This window comes from Piliocolobus tephrosceles, chromosome 13 (assembly GCF_002776525.5).
Source record: "Piliocolobus tephrosceles isolate RC106 chromosome 13, ASM277652v3, whole genome shotgun sequence".
NCBI classification, from domain to species: domain Eukaryota; kingdom Metazoa; phylum Chordata; class Mammalia; order Primates; family Cercopithecidae; genus Piliocolobus; species Piliocolobus tephrosceles.
Window position 1 is genome coordinate 112484139 of NC_045446.1, and position 20328 is coordinate 112504466.

General features: G+C 43.0%; 1 protein-coding gene and 1 pseudogene across 10 annotated transcripts in view; both read left to right on the top strand.

Moving 5' to 3' along the window:
* The first annotated feature begins 8215 nt into the window (after positions 1-8215).
* The window catches only part of JHY (junctional cadherin complex regulator), a 72375-nt gene continuing 60262 nt past the window's right edge, over positions 8216-20328 (top strand). For 4 of the 9 annotated variants that reach the window (XM_023208495.2, XM_023208499.2, XM_023208500.3 and 1 more), the window contains exons 1-3: positions 8735-8867; positions 10893-10976; positions 11659-12087. In XM_023208495.2, the coding sequence (XP_023064263.1) occupies positions 11747-12087 (341 nt within the window). In that variant the 5' untranslated portion in view covers positions 8735-8867; positions 10893-10976; positions 11659-11746. Of the gene's footprint in view, positions 8868-9116; positions 9205-10892; positions 10986-11658; positions 12088-20328 lie in introns of those variants that run through there. The other 5 variants (XM_026451037.2, XM_023208502.2, XM_023208498.2 and 2 more) reach the window with 4 other exon arrangements.
* Positions 17273-19346, top strand: LOC111540052 (annotated as a pseudogene). Its single transcript, XR_002730879.1, has 2 exons — positions 17273-17320; positions 18430-19346. The product of XR_002730879.1 is annotated as an ADP-ribosylation factor-like protein 2 pseudogene (transcript).

A 20328-nucleotide genomic window follows, 5' to 3' on the forward strand; every position in this document is an offset into this window, starting at 1 on the left:
AAAAAAAAAAAAAAAAAAAAAAGAAGTTACTTCTAAGACAGACTTTTAAGATGTAACCAGCACAAACCAATGTCAGGGAGGAGCGATGCATGACAATAAATGAGTCAGATGGGCATGAAGGCCCCAGAACCCATGCCCCAAGGCACAAAGAAGAGCTCAAGGTAGGCCCAAAGATTCGAATTTCTTAGATTACTAAACCACCTGAGGTGACCTTGTCTGTCAGACAAGATTTTTACCTGGAGATTCCATGACAAATACATGTGCAGAAGAAAATGATGGGTTTAATTGACTGATTATTGACCTAATGGATGGCTTTTTAAAATTTTTTAATAAAAAGCAGACTATGTTTTTCTAGTGGCTATACCAAGGTATACTTCCTGTTTTCATATGTGAAAGTAACTGGGACATGCCTTTCTTTTTCAATCAGTTTATTTAAGCTATACAGCAAACTCTGGCATTTATGTGGAGCATTTCTCATTGTTGGAATCTGAATAAACCGATTACAAAATAATACACGTGCACATTCTAAGTCTGTAATTTGTGACAGGAGCCAGATCCAACCATGCTGATTTTTTGTTCTCTTGACAAAAATGTTGTGGACAATCACAACGTTACAGAAAAGTGTAAAGATAGAACAAAGCACTTTTCCCCCTGGAATCATTTGAGAGTAAGTTGACACAATACCCATCACCCCCCAAATCCTTATGTGTGTGCTTCCTACACATAAGAACGCTCTCCTTTAAAAACACAATGCAACCATCTAAAGTGGGAAATCAGCACTGTTCTGCTTCCACGAACAGGCTTCAGACTCCATTCAGGTTTCTCCAATTGTCCCAAAGGATCCAGTTCATTTTAGTCTCGTTCAGTTTGGAACAGTTCTTCAGTCTTGGCTTGACTTTCATGACCTGGATATTTTTGAAGATTACAGGCTGATTATTTTGTAGATCATCCCTCAATTTGGCTTTGTCTGTTTTCTTGTGGTTAGATTCAAGTTACACAACTCTCATAGGACTGTCACAGAAGCCATGTTAAGTCTATTTCATTGGACCAGGTGCGATGGCTCACGCTTGTAATCCCAGCACTTTAGGAAGCCAAGGCAGGTGCATCACCTGAGGTCAGGAGTTTGAGACCAGCCTAGCCAACATGGTGAAACCCCATCTCTACTAAAAATATGAAAATTAGCTGGGTGTGGTGGTACATGCCTGTAATCCCAGCTACTCAGGAGGCTGAGTCAAGAGAATCGCTTCTACCAAAAAATACAATCCCAGAGTGCTGGGATTACAGGCATGAGCCACCATGCCCGGCACATAATGGGGCTTTGATCTAGATGAAATGTAGTTCTTTTTCAAAGTTGTACCTTCCAAGAGAGAAGCCCTCTTCCTTCCTATGATTGCTTTGAACAAATTTGTTCAAGAGCAAATTTGTTACAATTGATAATTACTCTAGATCTGTTGAAATATGTTAATTTTTAGACCAGGCGCAGGTGGCTCACCCCTGTAATCCCAGCACTTTGGGAGGCTGAGGGGGGTGGATCACAAGGTCAGGAGTTCAAGACCAGCTGGGCCAAGATGGTGAAACCCCATCTCTACCAAAAATACAAAAATTAGCCGGGTGTGGTGGCAGGTGCCTGTAATCCCAGCTAGTTGGGAGGCTGAGGCAGGAGAATCCCTTGAACCCAGGAGGTGGAGGTTGCAGTGAGCCAAGATCACACTACAGCACTCCAATCTGGGCAATAGAGCAAGACTCCATCTGAAAAAAAAAAACCCAAATGTTAATTTTTTCCTACATTTTCTGCTCTATGTCTTGTTTTCAGTTAGAAGGATACCAAAACTAAGGCCACAAAAATGTCATTATTCTCCCCAAATGCCATCTTGCCTAGGTTGATCTCAAACTCCTGGGCTCAAGTGATCTGCCCACCTCGGCCTCCCAAAGTGCTGAGATTACAGGCATGAGCTGCCAACCTGGCCCACACCCTTTTAAACAACCAGATCTCGGTGAACTCAGAGTGAGAACTCACCCATTAGCAACGGGTTGGTGCCAAGATAGTCATGAGGGCTCTACCCCTGTGATCAAAATACCTTCCACCAGGCCCCACCTCTGACACTGGAGGTTACATTTTGACATGAGATTTGGGGGGAACAAATATCCAAACCACATCAACGAGGCTAGAACATTTTATACTAGAAAGCAAAGAAGCTATCAAAGACTCTTCTGGGGCTGTGTTAGAGGGCCCAGAAACCAAATTGTGTACACCCTCCAGGGACTTTCAGTAGCCAAAGATGGGATAATCTGAGCATTAAAAAAGAGTAGTGATTGGGCCTGGTGCAGTGGCTCACGCCTTTGGGAGCCAGCCCTTTGGGAGGCCGAGGCGGGTGGATTCCAGCACTTTGGGAGCCCGAGGTGGGTGGATCACGAGGTCAAGAGACCAAGACCATCCTGGTCAACGTGGTGAAACCTCGTCTCTACTAAAAATACAAAAATTTGCTGGGTGTGGTGGCGTGCACCTGTAGTCCCAGCTACTCAGGAGGCTGAGGCAGGAGAATTGCTTGAACCCAGGAGGCGGAAGTTGCAGTGAGCTGAGATCGCCCCACTGCTCTTCAGCCTGGTGACAGGTTGAGACTCTGTCTCAAAATAAATAAATAAATAAATTTAAAAAAATAAAAATAAGTAAATAAATAATAAAGAGTAGTAATTGAAACCTGTTAAATACATTAAAACTCATGAGTTTTTACAACACTTTAAAAATGTACCGATCAGCTTTAGAGATTGCTCAGACACTAGTTTTTAAACTGAAATTGGAAATACATTATTAAAATAACTATGTACTAAAAACGGCCACGAGCACAAGAAAAGATGGGAAACCACAAATCACAACTGGAATATGATGCCACTTCACACCCATAAAAATGGCTGTCATAAAAAAGAGAGAAAAGAACAAATTTTGGAAAGGTTATAGAGAAATGAGAGCCCTCAGACATGACTGGTGAGAATGTAAAATAGCTCAGCCACCTTGGAAAACAGCCTTGCTGTTACTCAAAAAGTTACACATAGGGCTACCATATGCTTCAGCAGTTCTACTCCTAGAGAGAATATACCCAAGAGAATTGAAAAATATGTCCACACAGGCGGGGCGCGGTGGCTCATAGTGAAACTCCATCTCTACTTTTTAGTAATCTAAAAAGTGGCACAATCTCGGCTCACTGCAACCTCTTCCTCCCAGGGTTCAGGAGATTCTCCTGTCCCAGCCTCCCGAATAGCAGGATTACAGGCACGTGCCACTATGCTCAGCTAATTTTTGTATTTTTAGTAGAGATGGGGTTTCACCATGTTGGCCAGGCTGGTCCTGAACTCTTGGACTCAAGTGATCCACCCACCTTGGCCTCCCAAAGTTCTGGGGTTACAGGTGTGAGCCACTGCGCCCAATTGAGCTGTTAGCTTTTAAAAATCACTTTGTAGAACTTGTTTGGGTGCTGATTTAAACCAACCAATTATAAAGACATGTAGGAGACAGTCTGGGAAGTCTGAACGCTGAGGATTAGATGATATTAAGAAGTTATTACTAATTTTGTTTTAGATGTGATCGTGGTGTCATGGTTATTTAAAAATGATCTCTTAGGACACATCATAAGTACTTAGAGATTAAACCACGTGATAGCTGAGATTTGCTTCTAAATGATTTAGTCAGGGAGGAGCCCAGTATGTGTAGAAACAAGGTTGGCCACATACTGATCTTTGTTAAAGATGGGTGAGAACAATGTGCCCATTCATTATATTTTTCTCTCTACTGTTGAATATGGTTTCAAATTTTCATAATGAAATGTTTTAAAATTATTTTTAAGAAAGAAAACCAAGGACACAAACAAGGAGAAAAAAGGTTATTATTAATAATCTGTTCAGGCCGGGCGCAGTGGCTCATGCCTGGAATCCCAGCACTTCGGGAGGCCGAGGCGGGTGGATCATGGGGACAGGAGATGGAGACCATCCTGGCTAACATGGTGAAACCCCGTCTCTACTAAAAAAAAAATACAAAAATTTAGCCGGGTGTGGTGGCGGGCGCCTGTAGTCCCAGCTACTCAGGAGGCTGATGCAGGAGAATGGCGTGAACCTGGGAGGTGGAGCTTGCAGTGAGCTGAGATCGCACCACTGCACTCCAGCCTGGGCAACAGAGCAAGACTCTGTCTCAAAATAATAATAATTATAATAATAATAATAATAATAATAATAATAATAATAATAATAATAATCTGTTCATTTGCATTCCTAAGAGCCATCCTTCCAGATCATCTATTTCCCAAAGCTGATCCCAACCAGGCTGAATTCTCTTCCTCTGGGCTTCGCCAGCACGTGGTTCGTTCTTCTAGAAGGGTGTCAAAGTTACTCATATTTCTGTCTGTTGAGTTTCATTTTCTGTTTAAACATATATTTATTATCATTTCGGTCCTCTAAAATTCTCAGGGCTGACTCATTCTAAGTAAATTCTTTTCTTTTGGATAACCGAGGTTTATCTCTTGAGATGTTAAATGTTTCAATATTTTGGATGAAAGTCTTTGTAAAATAGGCTACATGACTTTTACCTTTCTAGTCAATATTTATTAAAGTTTCCAAAAGTTTATCATTATGAAAATTAATCTTGCCATAATACTGTGATTCTCACACAGGATATGCAAGGATAAGGCTGTTCCTTACACCAAATGAACCCGGGTTGCTGTGTTTGTTTGAACGTCTCTTGTTTTTGTGATATATCTGTTACTTCTCTTGCTGGTACTGTCCCTTCTTTCTGCCGTGAGAGTGCCTTCCTCGACCCGTTTGCTGCTCCTGATTCATTCTACATGCGAAGAAACCAGACAATTAAACTTATTACAGTACCCAGGACAATTTCAGTGTGTACTGATTGTCCCAGTGTAATTAATGAATAGCATCCTGGCCGGGCGCGGTGGCTCAAGCCTGTAATCCCAGCACTTTGGGAGGCCGAGACGGGCGGATCACGAGGTCAGGAGATCGAGACCATCCTGCCTAACACGGTGAAACCCTGTCTCTACTAAAAATACAAAAAATTAGCCGGGCGAGGTGGCCGGCGCCTGTGGTCCCAGCTACTCGGGAGGCTGAGGCAGGAGAATGGCGTGAACCCGGGAGGCGGAGCTTGCAGTGAGCTGAGATCTGGCCACTGCACTCCAGCCTGGGCGACAGAGCGAGACTCCGTCTCAAAAAAAAAAAAATGAATAGCATCCTTTTAAAAAATCTTGAATGTATCCTAGTTGGCTTTTTTTTTCCTTTTTCTTTTCTTTTCTTCTTCTTTTTTTTTTTTAGTGGCGGAGTCTCACTCTGTTGCCCACACTGCAGTGCAGTGGTATGATCATAGCTCACTACAGCCTTGAACTTGGGTTCATATGATCCCCCTGTCTCAGCCTTCTGAGTAGTTGGGCCTACAGGCATGTGCCACCACACCTGGCTATCCAGTATTTTAATAAATTATCTGATCATCCTTGTTATATGCCAAATATGAGTATATCCTTGTTACAAGGTTTGACTGGCCACTCTTACCAGTTCTATTAAAGGGACTGACTACTTATCTACTCCCCAATCAGGTGCTAAAGTCTAAGGATATTGTGGCTTTTTTTCAACATTTACTGAGCATTTATTAGGTGCCATTCACTACGTTTGTCCTTGTTCTCTGGTTCTCTGGGAGCTTATAGTTTAGTAAGGAGATGATATAAACATGTAATTCCAATGTAATGTTGCACAAGCATATGTATAAAGCTAGAGGCATGCAGTTGGGTGCCTTGAGACCACAGACCAAGGGCCACTAGCCTAGCACAGAGCTTGCCAACCTCGGCATTATTGATATTTTGGATCACATAATTTTGGCAGGGCGGTGGGGGGAACGTCCTGTGCATTTTAGGAGGTTTAGTAGCATCCCTGGCCTCTGTTCATTAGACGCCAGTAGTACTCCCTTAAGTCATAACAATAAAAAATGTCTCCAGATATTGTCAGCTGTCCCTGAAGGATAAAACTGCTCCAGGTTGAGGAGCACCCTAGTCCAAGAAGCATCAGACAATGGGGAACTGTCCCAAAATTCCTGCTGGAGGAGATGCTGCTGAGCTAGGTGTAGGTCTGGTGGACTCAGGAGGGGTAAGACCAAAAAGGGAAATGGAGTAGAGGAAGGATTTCACGAACAGAGCATGAGTGATGTGTAGGAGAGGGAAACAGAAAGAAGGCAGTTGCATGAATGGGTGGCATGGGGTGGAAAAGGAGTAAACTCAGTTCAGTAATACTAATCTATATATTTAAGTGTTTTTTGACTTGTTTTTCCTATTCTATGTATTTTGGTTAGTTTGGGGTCAGGTTGACAGCTGAATTCTAAAAGATAATATATGCAAAAGCACTTTGCAGACCCTGTGAAGTGCTATTCATATGTAAATTATCAACGTTATTACCGTAACAGCAGATGAAAACAATGCACTTTATGGTTTTATTTTGTTTGTATGCACTCTATAATCCTTAAGAATTCCGAAAAGCAGAGCATTACTGTGCTGCTTGTTAAACCACTGTCTCTCAGCTTCACTCTCATATACTGTGATCATAATGCTGGGGCAACACCTACAAGCCTCATTTTTCTTTGCCAGCCGGCTCCTTGTGGGACTCTGCCAGGAGGGGACAGTAGAGGGAGACCCCAAGCCTGGAGACTGGAAAAGGGACTGCTCCTTTCTTTTCCTCTCAAGGTCACCTTGACAACGTCTCGTCACTCCAGCAGCTCAGTTGGTTTCAGTAGCAGTGCACTCATAAGACAAGGTTCCTGTTGCCAGAAAAGTTAAAAAAAAAAAAAGAACTCAAATGAAAAAACAGAATAAAAAGTGCGAAAGCTGGGTAGTGAGGACATTTTCCAATTTCCTATGTTTCCTATCATTAATGAGGCAACTGGTATTGAAGCATTCTTTTTTTACTTATTTATTTTTTGAAACGGAGTCTTACTCTGTCACCCAGGCTGGAGTGCAGTGGCACATACCGGCTCACTGCAACCTCTGCCTCCCTGGTTCAAGCAATTCTTCTGTATCAGCCTCCCATATAGCTGGGACTACAGGTGCATGCCACCATGCCCAGCTAATTTTTGTATTTTTAGTAGAGACAGGGTTTCGCCATGTTGACCAGGCCGGTCTCGAACTCCTGACCTCAGGTGATCCACCCGCCTCGGCCTCCCAAAGTGCTGGAATTACAGGCATGAGCCACTGTGCGTGGTCGAAGCATTCTTTTTTTTTTTTTTTTGAGACAAGGTCTCACTCTCACCCAGGCTGGAGTGCAATGGCATGATATTGGCTGACTTCACCCTCAACCTCCCGGGCTCAGGTGATCCTCCCACCTCAGCCTTCCAAGTAGCTGCGACTACAGGCGCGCACCACCACACTCAACTAATTTTTAACATTTTTTGTAGAGACAGGGTTTTGCCATGTTCCCAGGCTGGTCTTGATCCCTTGGGCTCAAGCAATCCTCCGACTCGGTTTCCCAAAATGCTGCGATTACAGGGTGAGCCACCGCACCTGGCCTCAAACCAATCTTTGAAGATAGTTATTCAAATCTACTTGTTGTTTTAATGTGAAGATAATTCCTAATGCTTCCTTTCTTTATGTTTTTTTGAAACCTTTTTTGATAGTGAAATATTCTACCCATACATAAATGTACAGCTTAAGGAATTTTTACAAGATGAACATCTATATAGCCACCATTAAGGTCAGGAAATACAATCTCAAAAACATTCTTCTCCCTACCTGCCAGAACCGACCACAATCCTCCAAACTTTATGGAAATCACTAAGTGGGTAGTGATTCCCTAACAATTGCTTTTTTGCTTTTTTTCATAGTTTCCTCCACTAAGTATGGAGCCATAATCATTGTAGAGTGTAATTTAGACTGTCTTTAATTTATATACAAAAATCATACAGTATGTATTTTTTCTGGGTTTTTGTTGTTCAAAATTGTGTTTTTAGTATGCCTCCATATTGTTACACGTAGTTGTATTTCATTCATTTACACTGCTGTGTAGTAGGCCAGTATAGGGAATACCATAATCTAATTAACCATTCTATTGTTGATGGATAGTTCAGTTATTTCCAGTTTGCATGCACAGGAGCACTCACTTCTTAGGGTAAATACCTAAAAGTGAAATTGCTGGATCCCAAGGTATACATATCCTGGCTAATGTCAAACCATTTTCCAAAATGGTTGGTTGCATCGGTTCTCACGTTCGCCCGCAGGTGAGGCTTCTTTGCACTACATCCTCCCTAGCACCTGACGCTGCCAGACGTTTCAGCTTTGGACTTTTCGACTCAACTTACGGTGAGTGTGGTATTATTATCCGCTGTGGTTTTAATTGGCCATCTTCTGATTATTAATGAATTAAAGCACCATTTCAATAAACAGATATGTATCGGCCATTTAGATTTCTCGTGTGTTTGTGAAATACCTTTCCATTTAACCATTCTTTAATTGGGTTCCTTTTCTTCTTGATTTGTAGTAGTTCCTCGCGTATCCTAGTAGTTTTACTTGTGGCAAAGATCTCCTCCCCCGGGCGGCCTCTGCCCTCCGCCGCTGGAAGTCCGGGCGGCGAGGCAGCCTCTCCCGGGGCGCTAGGGCTCCTCCAGCTCTGCCCCGATGTCGTTATTACGGCCGTTTGCAGCCTCCGTGCCAGGGCCAGGGGTGCGGTTCGGGACGCGGGATCCTAGGTCGGGTCCTGCTCCGCCCAAGTAGAGGCCGGCGTCTGTGTTGTCTGCGGTCTCCAGGGCAGCGCCGGGGCGGGCGGGAGCCCGGGCGGCAGCGGCGGCGGCGCGGGAGGATGCGGGGCCGCCAGGGTCTTGGCCGCGGACGAGCGCCGGGCAGGTGACTGGCGGTGGCCCCCCGGATCCGGGGTGGGCGGCGCGCCCGGGGAGGGAAACGGGAAGGGCTGACTGGGGATAGGGACTGCAGGAAACCACCCGAGCAAGCTGGGGAGGAGCCGGCGCCGGAGCCTTCGGGACCGAGTGGGGAGCGACAAGGGGGCGAGGCCGCACCAAGGGGCTGGGGGGCCGTGATCCGAGGCTTCGGCGCCCGGGCACCCAGAGCAGCCCTGTTTCCGGTCAATTAGGGCCGGTCCCGGGCACCAGGCCCGCCGACTCGTCACTTCCTGGACCTCCAAACGCCCCTTGTGACGGGTCTTGTTCCTCAGGAACAAGCAAAGGTAAAAAACAAACCGAACGCCTCTACTGGGCAGCTTCCGGCCTGTTTCAAACCAGGGTTAGTTCCTTTTTCTTTACGATTCATCTTGGTGAGCCCAAGCAGGGTTCCTTTTCCCCTCGAGGAGAAAGTTGGTTTGTCCCATGCTAGTGGACTAGACCCACTGCAGGGATCCCTGGGGAGCTGGCCGCTTCTTAGTCCCTAGGTGCCATGGGATCTATCCCTGCCTTGTTTATTCAGGAGACTGGTCACCTCTCTTGGTAAGAAATTTCAGCGGCACAACCTTTTTTTTTTTTTTCACTGGACGGGAGGAGGGAGCCACAGTCATTAAACTGAAGCGCCCACTTTCTAACTTATTCAAGCTGTCAGCTGTTCCTTCTTCAACCCCATGTTTCCGTAAGATCAGGCCTCCACAGAAAACCCAGCTTTTGTGGCATTTGGCTTTGCTCTTTGCATACTTTAGCAAACTTCAGGAATCTGCTAACATCAACAAAATTATCTTCTGTGGTTACTGTTTTATTATTTATTCATTCCAAGAAAGCTTAGCGTGTTTCACTTAAGAAGCGAAGTTCAAGGGGACTGAATTATTTTAAGAGTAATTCTAAGTTGCACTATAACGCCTAAGCTTGCCTGTCAGGATCTTGAATTCAGTGACCTTAGCTCTTCCAGGAAAACTTATGTGAAACTCTTTTAGTTAAAATGTGTTAGTATTTGATAGATTTGCTGCTTTCTTGGCGCATCCTAAAAAAGCAACAATTAAAATAATAAGGCAGAATGCATTATGTGTTTTAAAAATAAGAGACAAAATAATACAACAAACCAGTCTGTAAAATGAGAGAATAATATGTTAGTCTACCAACAGGGCGGACTTCAAGTTCAATAGAAAACTCACTGCATATGTATTTACATATGAACGTTCCCTTTTGCCTGTTGTTTGTTAAGGTGCTTTCCTCCAAGGATTTGATGATGTTCCTTGGAAACATTAGCAACAAGGTCAACACTATAAGCAATCCTAGGAATAGTAATAAGGTTGTGTCATTTAATTGAAGTTAGGATTTGCCAAAAGAACAAGAGCAAGCCATTAAGACGAATTTTACAGTAATTTCTATTGGTAAAGGTTTCTGTTACCTGACTCACAGAAAAAAAAAAAAAGAGTATAAAGGCAGTGCGATAGAAAATAGACCAAAATAGAAATGCTAGGTAGAGAAGAAAGGAAGCACAATCCAAAAACATCATGTCCGTTCGGTCCTATATGAACTCAAAGCACCCTTTCCATGGGTCTTTATAATGTCCCTTAGAGACAGTGAAGATTCACTTGAATCATACTCATAAGTGAGTTGGAAGGGACTCCAGCTAACTCCTAGCTGTAATTCAGGCCAATCTTCCACCCACTCAACTTTCCCCAGGATAGCATCCCATTCCGTAATGTAGACCTCCAGGCTCTACTTTGAATTGCTCAGTGGCAGAATTCACAAGGCCACTAAATCTTTTGTTGAACAGTTTTATTTATTTTTTTCTGATCGAGTCTCCCTCTGTTACCCAGGCTGGAGTGCAGTGGTACAGTCTTGGCTCGCTGCAGCCTCTGCCTGCCTGGCTCAAGTGACCCTCCCACCGCAGTCTCCTGAGTAGTTGTGACTACAGGCCCATCCCAGTATGCCCACTAATTTTTGTATTTTTTTTTTTTTTTTGTAGAGACGGGGCTTTACCATCTTGCCCGAGCTGGTCTTGAACTCCTGGACTTAAGCGATTTGCCCACCTCAGCCTCCCAAAGTGCTGGTATTACAGGCATGATTGTTGAACAATTTTAATCGTTATTATGGGTTTTAAAAAATACTGGATGAGGTTGATCTCCATTTATGTCCACCTAAATTATATGTTCCTATCTAGTCACAACCTGGCTATCAGAAAGTCTTTTCCAAATGATGTTGCCAGCCCAGATAAGTCTAGGAACAAAACAGCTTCCCTATTTACAGTTCCAGCTATGGAAAACCACACTCTTCTTCTAACTTTACTTTCCAAAAGATAGCCCCTGAACTTGGTTTACTCCATGCATGAATAACTATGGGCCATATTTATATTGTTGCCCTGGGCATTTGAAATAAGGCTATCCAAGTACTGTCCATAATTAACCATTTGTCTTAGTCAAGGTTTGTCTGTAACAAGCCTTTTCTAACTTTATTGGAAGTTAGAAATAGAATTCACTTCGAAGCAGCCATTTATTTCATCAATAAAACTGCATTCGATTACCCAGGCTGCTTATGAGTGCTACATCAGATGTGTTTCTGTAGAGAGAAAAACAATTGTTTTCTAATAGACCTTTCTTATACACACAAAAGGGGGCATGCAAAAGCCTGCAGATAAAAGAACAAGGTTTTCTTACTCATTTAAATATTTGATTAACATTGACATTACTGAGATTTCAGTAGTTGCAGAGTAACATACATATAATTTTTTTCAGGTAACGCCTTTGTGAACCCAACTTTAAATATCAGCCAGCTGCTCCTATCAACAAGAGTATCCCCTGTTAATTTTTTGCATTTTTCAAGATGAGTAAAAGTAAACTAATTCCCAAGCTCTCTATTCAGTCTCCGGTCCGTCATACCAACTTAAATGTCCAGTCCACACACCCACCTTTGAAGAAAGAAGACTTACGTCGGATTTCAAAAGACTCCTTGGAATCTGATTCAGAAAGCCTCACTCAAGAGATTATGTCCCATTCTGAGTTTGATGATCGAATCCAGGACAACGATATGGAGCGTGACAGCTTAGACGAGGAAAGCCCTGGACGGGGAAGCCTGCATGAGACAGAAGAGGAAGCAAGTGGAAAAGCAGCTCAGATGGCTTGCGAGCAAAACCACCATACTTGGGACCAGGGCGCCAACAACAGGTAAGGAATTGGCTTGTGTAAGATAATAATGGGCTCTAAAATGTACTATTAAATAATTACTGGTGTCATTCCAAATGAGAATAAGGGCAAGTTGCCCTAATGAGTGCCATGTGTGTGAGACGGATCTCCAAGCAACCAAGGATAGCTGGGCACCATCTTTTTTCCATATTCAGATATTTTTAAATTAAAAAGTGCAGTGCGTATTAATCAGGGCATTTGCATTTCTCATACCATTTATTTCCTGTCCATATTCCAAGTGTCTCCACACTAGGACCTCACCTGGGAGAAATTCCAGAAAGCCTGATATAGAAAAGGATGTGGAGTCAGGTGGACTCGATTTGGTCCAGGCATTACTGTTTAGTGTATAATCTGGAATAAATCACTTAACTCTTTTTTTATTTTTTAAAAAATTTTATATAGTATTAAATGTTTATAATAGAGATGGGATCTCACTATGTTGGCCAGATTGGTCTTGAACTCCTAGCCTCAAGCAGTCCTTCTACTTCAGCCTCCCAAAGTGCTAGGATTATAGGCATGAGCTACCATGCCTGACCCACTGAATTCTTTTTTTGGCTCACTTTTTCTCATCTGTCAAACAACCTGACTTGCCTATCTCACAGGATTGCTATGAATGTCAGTAAAGTATAAATAATTGGGGATAGAATCTTACTTGGCCCATTCAGAGCTAGTAGAGGTCTACCTCCCAGGGCTTGTATGATCATATAAAGATTTAATCTAATAACCAGAATTTAAGGGATTTAACCTTGTGCTATGAGCTACCAAAAAAAGTAAGGGGATATAAAATAATGTGGTGATACCACTCTGTTACAACTGAGGCACTGAGGATATGATAGAGTACAGAAGAAGGTAAAAGCTATTGATTAGGAGGTTTTAGTGTGGTGGTGAAGTGCATGGTGTCTGAGGCAGACCATTTGGGTTCAAATAGTGGCTCTGCCACTTACTAGCTGTATAACCTTGGCCAAGTCCAATTAATGTTTCTGTGCCTCAGTTTCTTCATCAGTAAAAATGGGATAATAATAATAGTTAACCAGTTATCATAAGGCTAAAATAATATATCTAAATTGTTTAGAATAGTGACTGGCTCCTTATAAATTATATTGTGCTAGTTTTTTTTTTTTTTTTTTTGTGGTAGGGGAGGAGTCTTGCTCTGTCATCAGGCTGGAGTGCAGTGGCGCAATCTCAGCTCACTGCAACCTCCGCCTCCCGGGTTCAAGTGATTCTCCTGCCTCAGCCTCCTGAGTAGCTGGGACTACAGGCTTGTGCCACAACGCCTAGCTAATTTTTGTATTTTTAGTAGAGACGGGGTTTCACCATGTTGGCCAAGATGGTTTCTATCTCTTGACCTTGTGATCCACCTGCCTGGGCCTCCCAAAGTGCTGGGATTACAAGCGTGAGCCACTGTGCCCGGCCGATTTTTTTTTTTTTAATTCAGGCTGAAATATATTAAGGAAAATTTATTGGAAGGCCTGGAACTTGGGCAGGGTCTTGAAAACAAGCTAAGATCTGGATAATAGAACAGAATGGGAGTGACATGTTTGCGGCACGTTAGGGAGCCCAGCTGGATTGCGGAGGATTTGAGTGTAGGGAAAATGGACTGAGTAGGAGTCTGATTATAAGGGGGTCTTAAAAATGTGCTTATAGTATTGGAAGATAAATTTTCAGGTCATGAAGTGTAACCATCCTACCACAGATGAGGATATTGAGTCTTACAGAACTCACATGACTTGTCCTTGGTCACTGCAAGGGCTCGTGTGGGAGCCAGAAGTAGAGCCCAGTCCGGAGTCTTTTCCTTCTTTCTTATCTTTCTTTTTCTTCTTTCCTTTCGTCTTCCCCTCCCTTTTTTTCACTGGGGATATCTAGTTGAATCAATCTCATAAGTGTCTTAGTGATATGTCACAGTAAAAGTGATAAGAGCTGTCACCCAGGTGCTAGAGGCGGAACAGGCGTCTAGACAGCTTCAGAGAGACAGACACCCTTGATTGGACTGGGCTGGGAAAGCCAGGCAGAGAGAATACAGGTTCTTGGGGAGGGCAGTGAGATGCAGCAGCGTTTAAGGAAGATTATTATGCAAGCTGGTGCATTTTAAATTAGAGACTAAACACACAATGGACAGAGAGACTGTTGGATGGATATGACAACAATAACAATAACATCACTTTTTAAAAGCCTATCTTAGTTTCACTCAATTCTCCATCACAATCCTGTAGGGAAGGCGTTGCTTTTCCTATTTTACAGATAACAAAAATGAGGCTAACGGAGATGAAGAAACTTGTCTAAGGTTATCGTGCTTGGAGGATGTCCTTGTTTTGTTACTGGTGCTGTTTTTTTTTTTAAATCATGCAAAAATTCTAACCTATAAAAAAATACAGAGAAAAATACAGTAGAACCCTTACTGCCATATTGGTTTCAGACATATTTTTAAAATTCATACTATATTACAGATAAAGTTTCCATGTACCCCTTCTCAAACTCATTCCCCTTTCTTCCCCCTCAGAGGTAATCAATATATACTCTTACATGAGTGTGCCTCCTTCTCACCAATCTTCCATTCATTTATTTCATGGGTAATCTATAATTAGTAGATAAATATGTATCTATATACAGATGTATGATGCCCATTTTGCTCAGTCAATATTATGTTTTTGGGATTTTACAGTCATGCTTTTGAACTAAGACATGGTCTTGGTTGAATATTGATGCATATTTAGGTTTCTTCCAGTTTTCATTATTTCAGACAATGCTCTGTGCCAGTCCTCGTATGCCTCCTTGAGTATGCATGCAAGAGTTTCCTTGGGGTATAAGTCCCCAGGAGTGGAACTCTGGTTCATGGGCAGATGGACTTCTTCAACTTTACCCACAAGTGCCTACAAGTTACCAGTCCTTAGAATTACTGTCTTTTTAACTTCTGCCATTCTGATGGGTTATAAAATCCTGTCCTATTATAGATTTAAATTACTTTTCTCTGATAACTTGTGAGCCTGAGAATCTTTTTACATGGTTTTAAGCAAATGGATCGATTTAGACATCCTCTTTGGCAACTGGTTATTTTCATTTAACAAAATACCCATGTGTATCTTGGGTCTCTTTCTGTAGAGTTGGCCTTCCATATCCATGGCTTTCACACCTGTGGATCCAACCAACCACAGATCAAAAATATTTGGGGAATAAATGGATGGTTGAATCTGTACTAAACATGTACAGAGACTTTTTTTCTTGGCTTTATTCCAGAACAATATAGTATAACAACTATTTACATAGTATTTACATTGTATTAGGTATTATAAATAATCTGGAGATAATTTAAAATATATAGGAGGCCGTGCATAGGCTAAATACAAATACTACTCCAGTTTATAAAAGGGACTCGCCCATCTGTGGGTTTTGATATCGGCAGGGAGTCCTGGAACCACTCCCTCCCAGATGGCTGAGCAATGATTATATTTATATGTTCATAGTACATATGGACATGGTACATAGTATTCTAGTATCTGGAGGTGCCATGATATATTTATTCAGTCACCCAAGGGTGGACTTTGGGATGTTCCCAGTTTGTTTGTTTGTTTGTTTTGGAGACAGTCTTGCTCTGTCGCCCAGGCTAGGATGAAGTGGCACGATCTTGGCTCACTGCAACCTGCACCTTCCGTGTTCAAACGATTCTCATGCCTCAGCCTCCCGAGTAGCGTGCGCCACAATGCCCGGCTAATTTTTTCCACTTTTAGTGGAGAATGGGTCTTTTTTTTTTTTTGAGACGGAGTCTCGCTCTGTTGCCGGGGCTGGAGTGCAGTGGCCGGATCTCAGCTCACTGCAAGCTCCGCCTCCCGGGTTTACGCCATTCTCCTGCCTCAGCCTCCAGAGTAGCTGGGACTACAGGCGCCCGCCACCTCGCCCGGCTAGATTTTTGTATTTTTTAGTAGAGACGGGGTTTCACCGTGTTAGCCAGGATGGTCTCGATCTCCTGACCTCGTGATCCGCCCGTCTCGGCCTCCCAAAGTGCTGGGATTACAGGCTTGAGCCACCGCGCCCGGCCTGAGAATGGGTCTTATCATGTTGCCCAGGCTGGCCTCGAACTCCTGAGCTCAGGCAATCCGTGCACTTCAGCCTCCCAAAGTGCTAGCATTACAGGCGTGAGCCACCCCTCCCGGCCCCAGTTTGTTTTTTTGTTTGTTTTTTTTTCAAACAAAACTTTAACTGAAATTTTATGTATATAAATGAAATAATTGATAGGGTTGGGTGACAGATTAGATATGAGGACTGAAGGAATAAGAGAAGCCAAAGATTAAGGGTTCCTATAACAACAGCTAGCATTTATAGAATGCATATCATGAGCCAATTTGTGCTAAACACTTTACATGTATTATCTCATTTAATCTTTATTGCAGCTGTGGTAGTGCTATCATGATCCCATTTTGAAGATTGCAAATGAGGCTTTAAAAGTTTATATTATGCCCATTTGTTGCATCTAGTGAGTGGTGGAGCAGAAAACTCAGGCAGTCTGACTCCACAGCTCCAAACCCTGTTTTTATCCTGGCTCTAAGAGATTTATAGTCTCCTAGGTAATAAATGGGAGTAGTTTTAGTTATAGAAATGGGGCCACTGGAAAGGAAAAATCTTTTACAATGGATAGGTATTTTTGTCTGTGTTTTTAAGATGAAGAAACCAAGGTAAGGATCCATTAAGTGACCTCATTTCCCCAGTTGTTGGGTTTTTCTTCCTTTTGTCCAGTGCTCGGGGACCTGACTTTAACCCTTGTTCTTACGAAAGTACAGTTTAAATACCATCTAATATAGTTCAAAGTAAGAATAATGCTTATAAAAATCAAAATTATGGTTAGATTCTTGGTTCTGATTCGGAGATCCTCAGATAACGCTGTTTTCCCCAGATTGATTTGCCTTGGACTTTTATAATGATGAACTATAAACCCTCGGGTTAGAATAGGTTATAGCCCTAGTCATTGTTTGGCTATATAGTGCTTCATACACTGAACATTATAGGATAACCAGTTTTCCAGTAAAAAGGAAAACAGAATGGAAGCATTTAGACAAATAATGCCTTGAAAATATTATTCAGGTGAGCGTTTCATTATTGGTCCCTTTCCCTGCCTCATGTTAGTCTTCGAAGCCTCTCCTAGGCATACTCTTGCTTGGATCTGAGTAGTTTATGAGCCATGAAAGAGACAAGGAAATTGATCTCAGACTCTCAATATGAAATTCAAGTAGGCTTTTATTTCTATAAAGTAGATGGCATTCTGGGAATTGTAGTTCAAAAAAAAACCACAGTCAAAGCTTGCCTTAAAACCAAGGAAAATTTCTTTCTTCTTGCTTTTATAATCAATAATTTTAAAAGCTGCCTGACAAATCACTTGAGTCCTACACTTGTGTTTTGATGTTACTAGAACCTCCTCAAAGCAATTATTCCCTTGTATCTGACCAAAGTCAAGCCATAGTTCAATGTATATGGATGAGAGAAAACCTTTTACTTAATGGAATTTGGAGCCGCATTGACTGTAGCGAATAAATGAAGAGTGGAGAGGGGATCTTCACGTGATAATCCTTAAACCCCACTCCAGAACTGGCCTTATGACACTCAGCACTCACGAAGAAAGAGGTCTGTGTAATTCCTAGAGCATTAGAAACAACCTCTTCAGTCCTGGGGACTTCTGAAACCTTGTATATTAAAAAAAAAAAAAAAATCAGAGAGCAGCCATACAGTATTTTATATGTGTGTTTAATAAGGTCTTATTAACAGGAATATTTGTATAATGAGCTACCATTTGTAAAACTCTTTGCTTTATATATACAATCTCATTTATCCTTACGAGAGCCTCTTGGATAGGCATTATTATCCCCATTTTGCAGATAAGGAACTGAGGATCTGAGAGCTGTATAGGTATATGTAGTTACTAGATAGTAGAACCGGAAATTAAATTGACCTCTCTCCAAACGCCAAAGTCTGAGCCACTAATTACACGTATCTAGATAGGTAATCAAGGATTGAGCTGATAAAGAATTCTATTTCACTATCTTAAAACTATGACAATTTCAATACAGATTAAACTGAGGCCAGAGTAAATATGCATGTAAAATGATAAACTTTAGGAAAGTAATAAACATTTTTAGAGGATATTGTGTCCTTAGAGTAGATAGACATTAATTATATTTTCCTTTGGACTGGCAGTTCATGGTAGCCATATTCTTCCGCACTTGTCCTGGGAAACAAATGTTTTCATGCAGTGAGGTCTGCAGTGCTTTCCTCTCTGATCACCTCAGACCATAACCTCCACAAAAGGGCCCATATTCTCTCTAAGAAACCACCTTGTATTAGAAATTAATAGGAGGGGGGCTCCTGACCATTCTGAAGAAGATGAAGCAGAAAGAGCGGGAGCTGCAACTGCTCATGCTTGGCCTGGACAATGCTGGAAAGACGACCATCCTGAAGAAGTTCAATGGGGAGGACATCCACACCATCTCCCCAACGCTGGGCTTCAACATCAAGACCCTGGAGCACCGAGGATTCAAGCTGAACATCTGGGATGTGGGTGGCCAGAAGTCCCTGCGGTCCTACTGGCGGAACTACTTTGAGAGCACCGACGGCCTCATCTGGGTAGTGGACAGTGCGGACCACCAGCGCATGCAGGACTGCCAGCGGGAGCTCCAGAGCCTGCTGGTGGAGGAGCGCCTGGCCGGAGCAACCCTCCTCATCTTTGCCAACAAGCAGGACCTGCCTGGAGCACTGTCCTCTAATGCCATCCGCGAGGCCCTGGAGCTGGACTCCATCGCAGCCACCACTGGTGCATCCAGGGCTGCAGCGCCGTCACCGGGGAGAACCTGCTGCCAGGCATCGACTGGCTCCTGGATGACATTTCCAGCCGCATCTTCACAGCTGACTGAGCCACTCCAGATGTCCCTCCACCTAGCAGTCCAGGTCCCCCAACCCTCACCAAACACTATCCATGGGGGCATGGGAGTCAGCCAGCCAAACTAACACTCCCCCTCCTCCATCGCAACCTGCTGCTGCTACTGCTGCCCGCTGCTGCTCTGTGGCCACCCAGCTCCTGTGGCGGGAGGGCTGTGCCCTGGCTGTTTCCCTGGCTCCTGACCTGGCCTTTGGCTACCATACCAAGAAGAGAGGACTGGGCGGGGAGGAGCTGCTACTGCTGCTACCGAGGCTGTGGGCCTCATCCTTCACTCAGCTGTGAAATAAACCACTACTTGCCCTGATTTAAAAAAAAAAAAAAGAAATTAATAGGAGGGAGATAGGCACATGAGGAATTACTAAACTGAGTATTCAGAATTGTCTGAAAGTGAAAAAAAGGGACTCCTAATAATCTGCATTTTTTTTTTTTTTTGAGATGGAGTCTTGCACTGTTGCCCAGGCTGAAGTGCAGTGGGGTGATCTCGGCTCACTGCAACCTCCACCTCCCGGGTTCAAGCAATTCTCCTGCCTCAGCCTCCCAAGTAACTGGGGCTACAGGCGCATGCCACCATGCCTGGCTAATTTTTTGTATTTTTAGTAGAGACAGGATTTCACCGTGTTAGCCGGGATGGTCTTGATCGCCTGACCTCGTGATCTGCCCACCTCGGCCACCCAAAGTGCTGGGATTACAGGCGTGAGCCACTGTGCCCAGACAATAATCTGCATTTTTATTGTTGTATATAATTGTTAATCTCAGATGCTTTCACGTGTGTTGTTTCTGATTAATAATACGAAAGTCAGGTGAAGTATTGAATGATGACTTCTAGGGCTTGAAGAGTGGCACTGGATAACCAAAAGAGACCACAGGTAGAGAAAGACTTAGGGAAGACCAAAACTCAGGATTTTCATTTCCTCCAAATTTCCCAGGCTGTTATGTAGAATGCATCGGGAATATTTAGGCTGAGACTAGACTACTGTTTCTCCATAGGTGGTATAGAGATGTTTTTCATACTGGGTAGGAGATTAAAGAAGCATCTGAAGTTAGGTCTAATATGCTAGGACTATTGAGAACATTCTAGGAGCTTTCAGCAGTCAACTTTCATTCCCATTGATTTCTAGCAACATTCATCCACGTTATTTTCTGTTGCTTTTTATTAGATTTTCAATTTAAGGCCATTGTTTGCCAACCTCTTCCAATACATTACACTACCTGCCATGTTCTAGAAGTTTCCATGCAGTACTCTGGGCGTAGCTACTAGCACTTATTTGTTTCTGATCACATGGGAATAGTTATATCAGAGAAGTGAC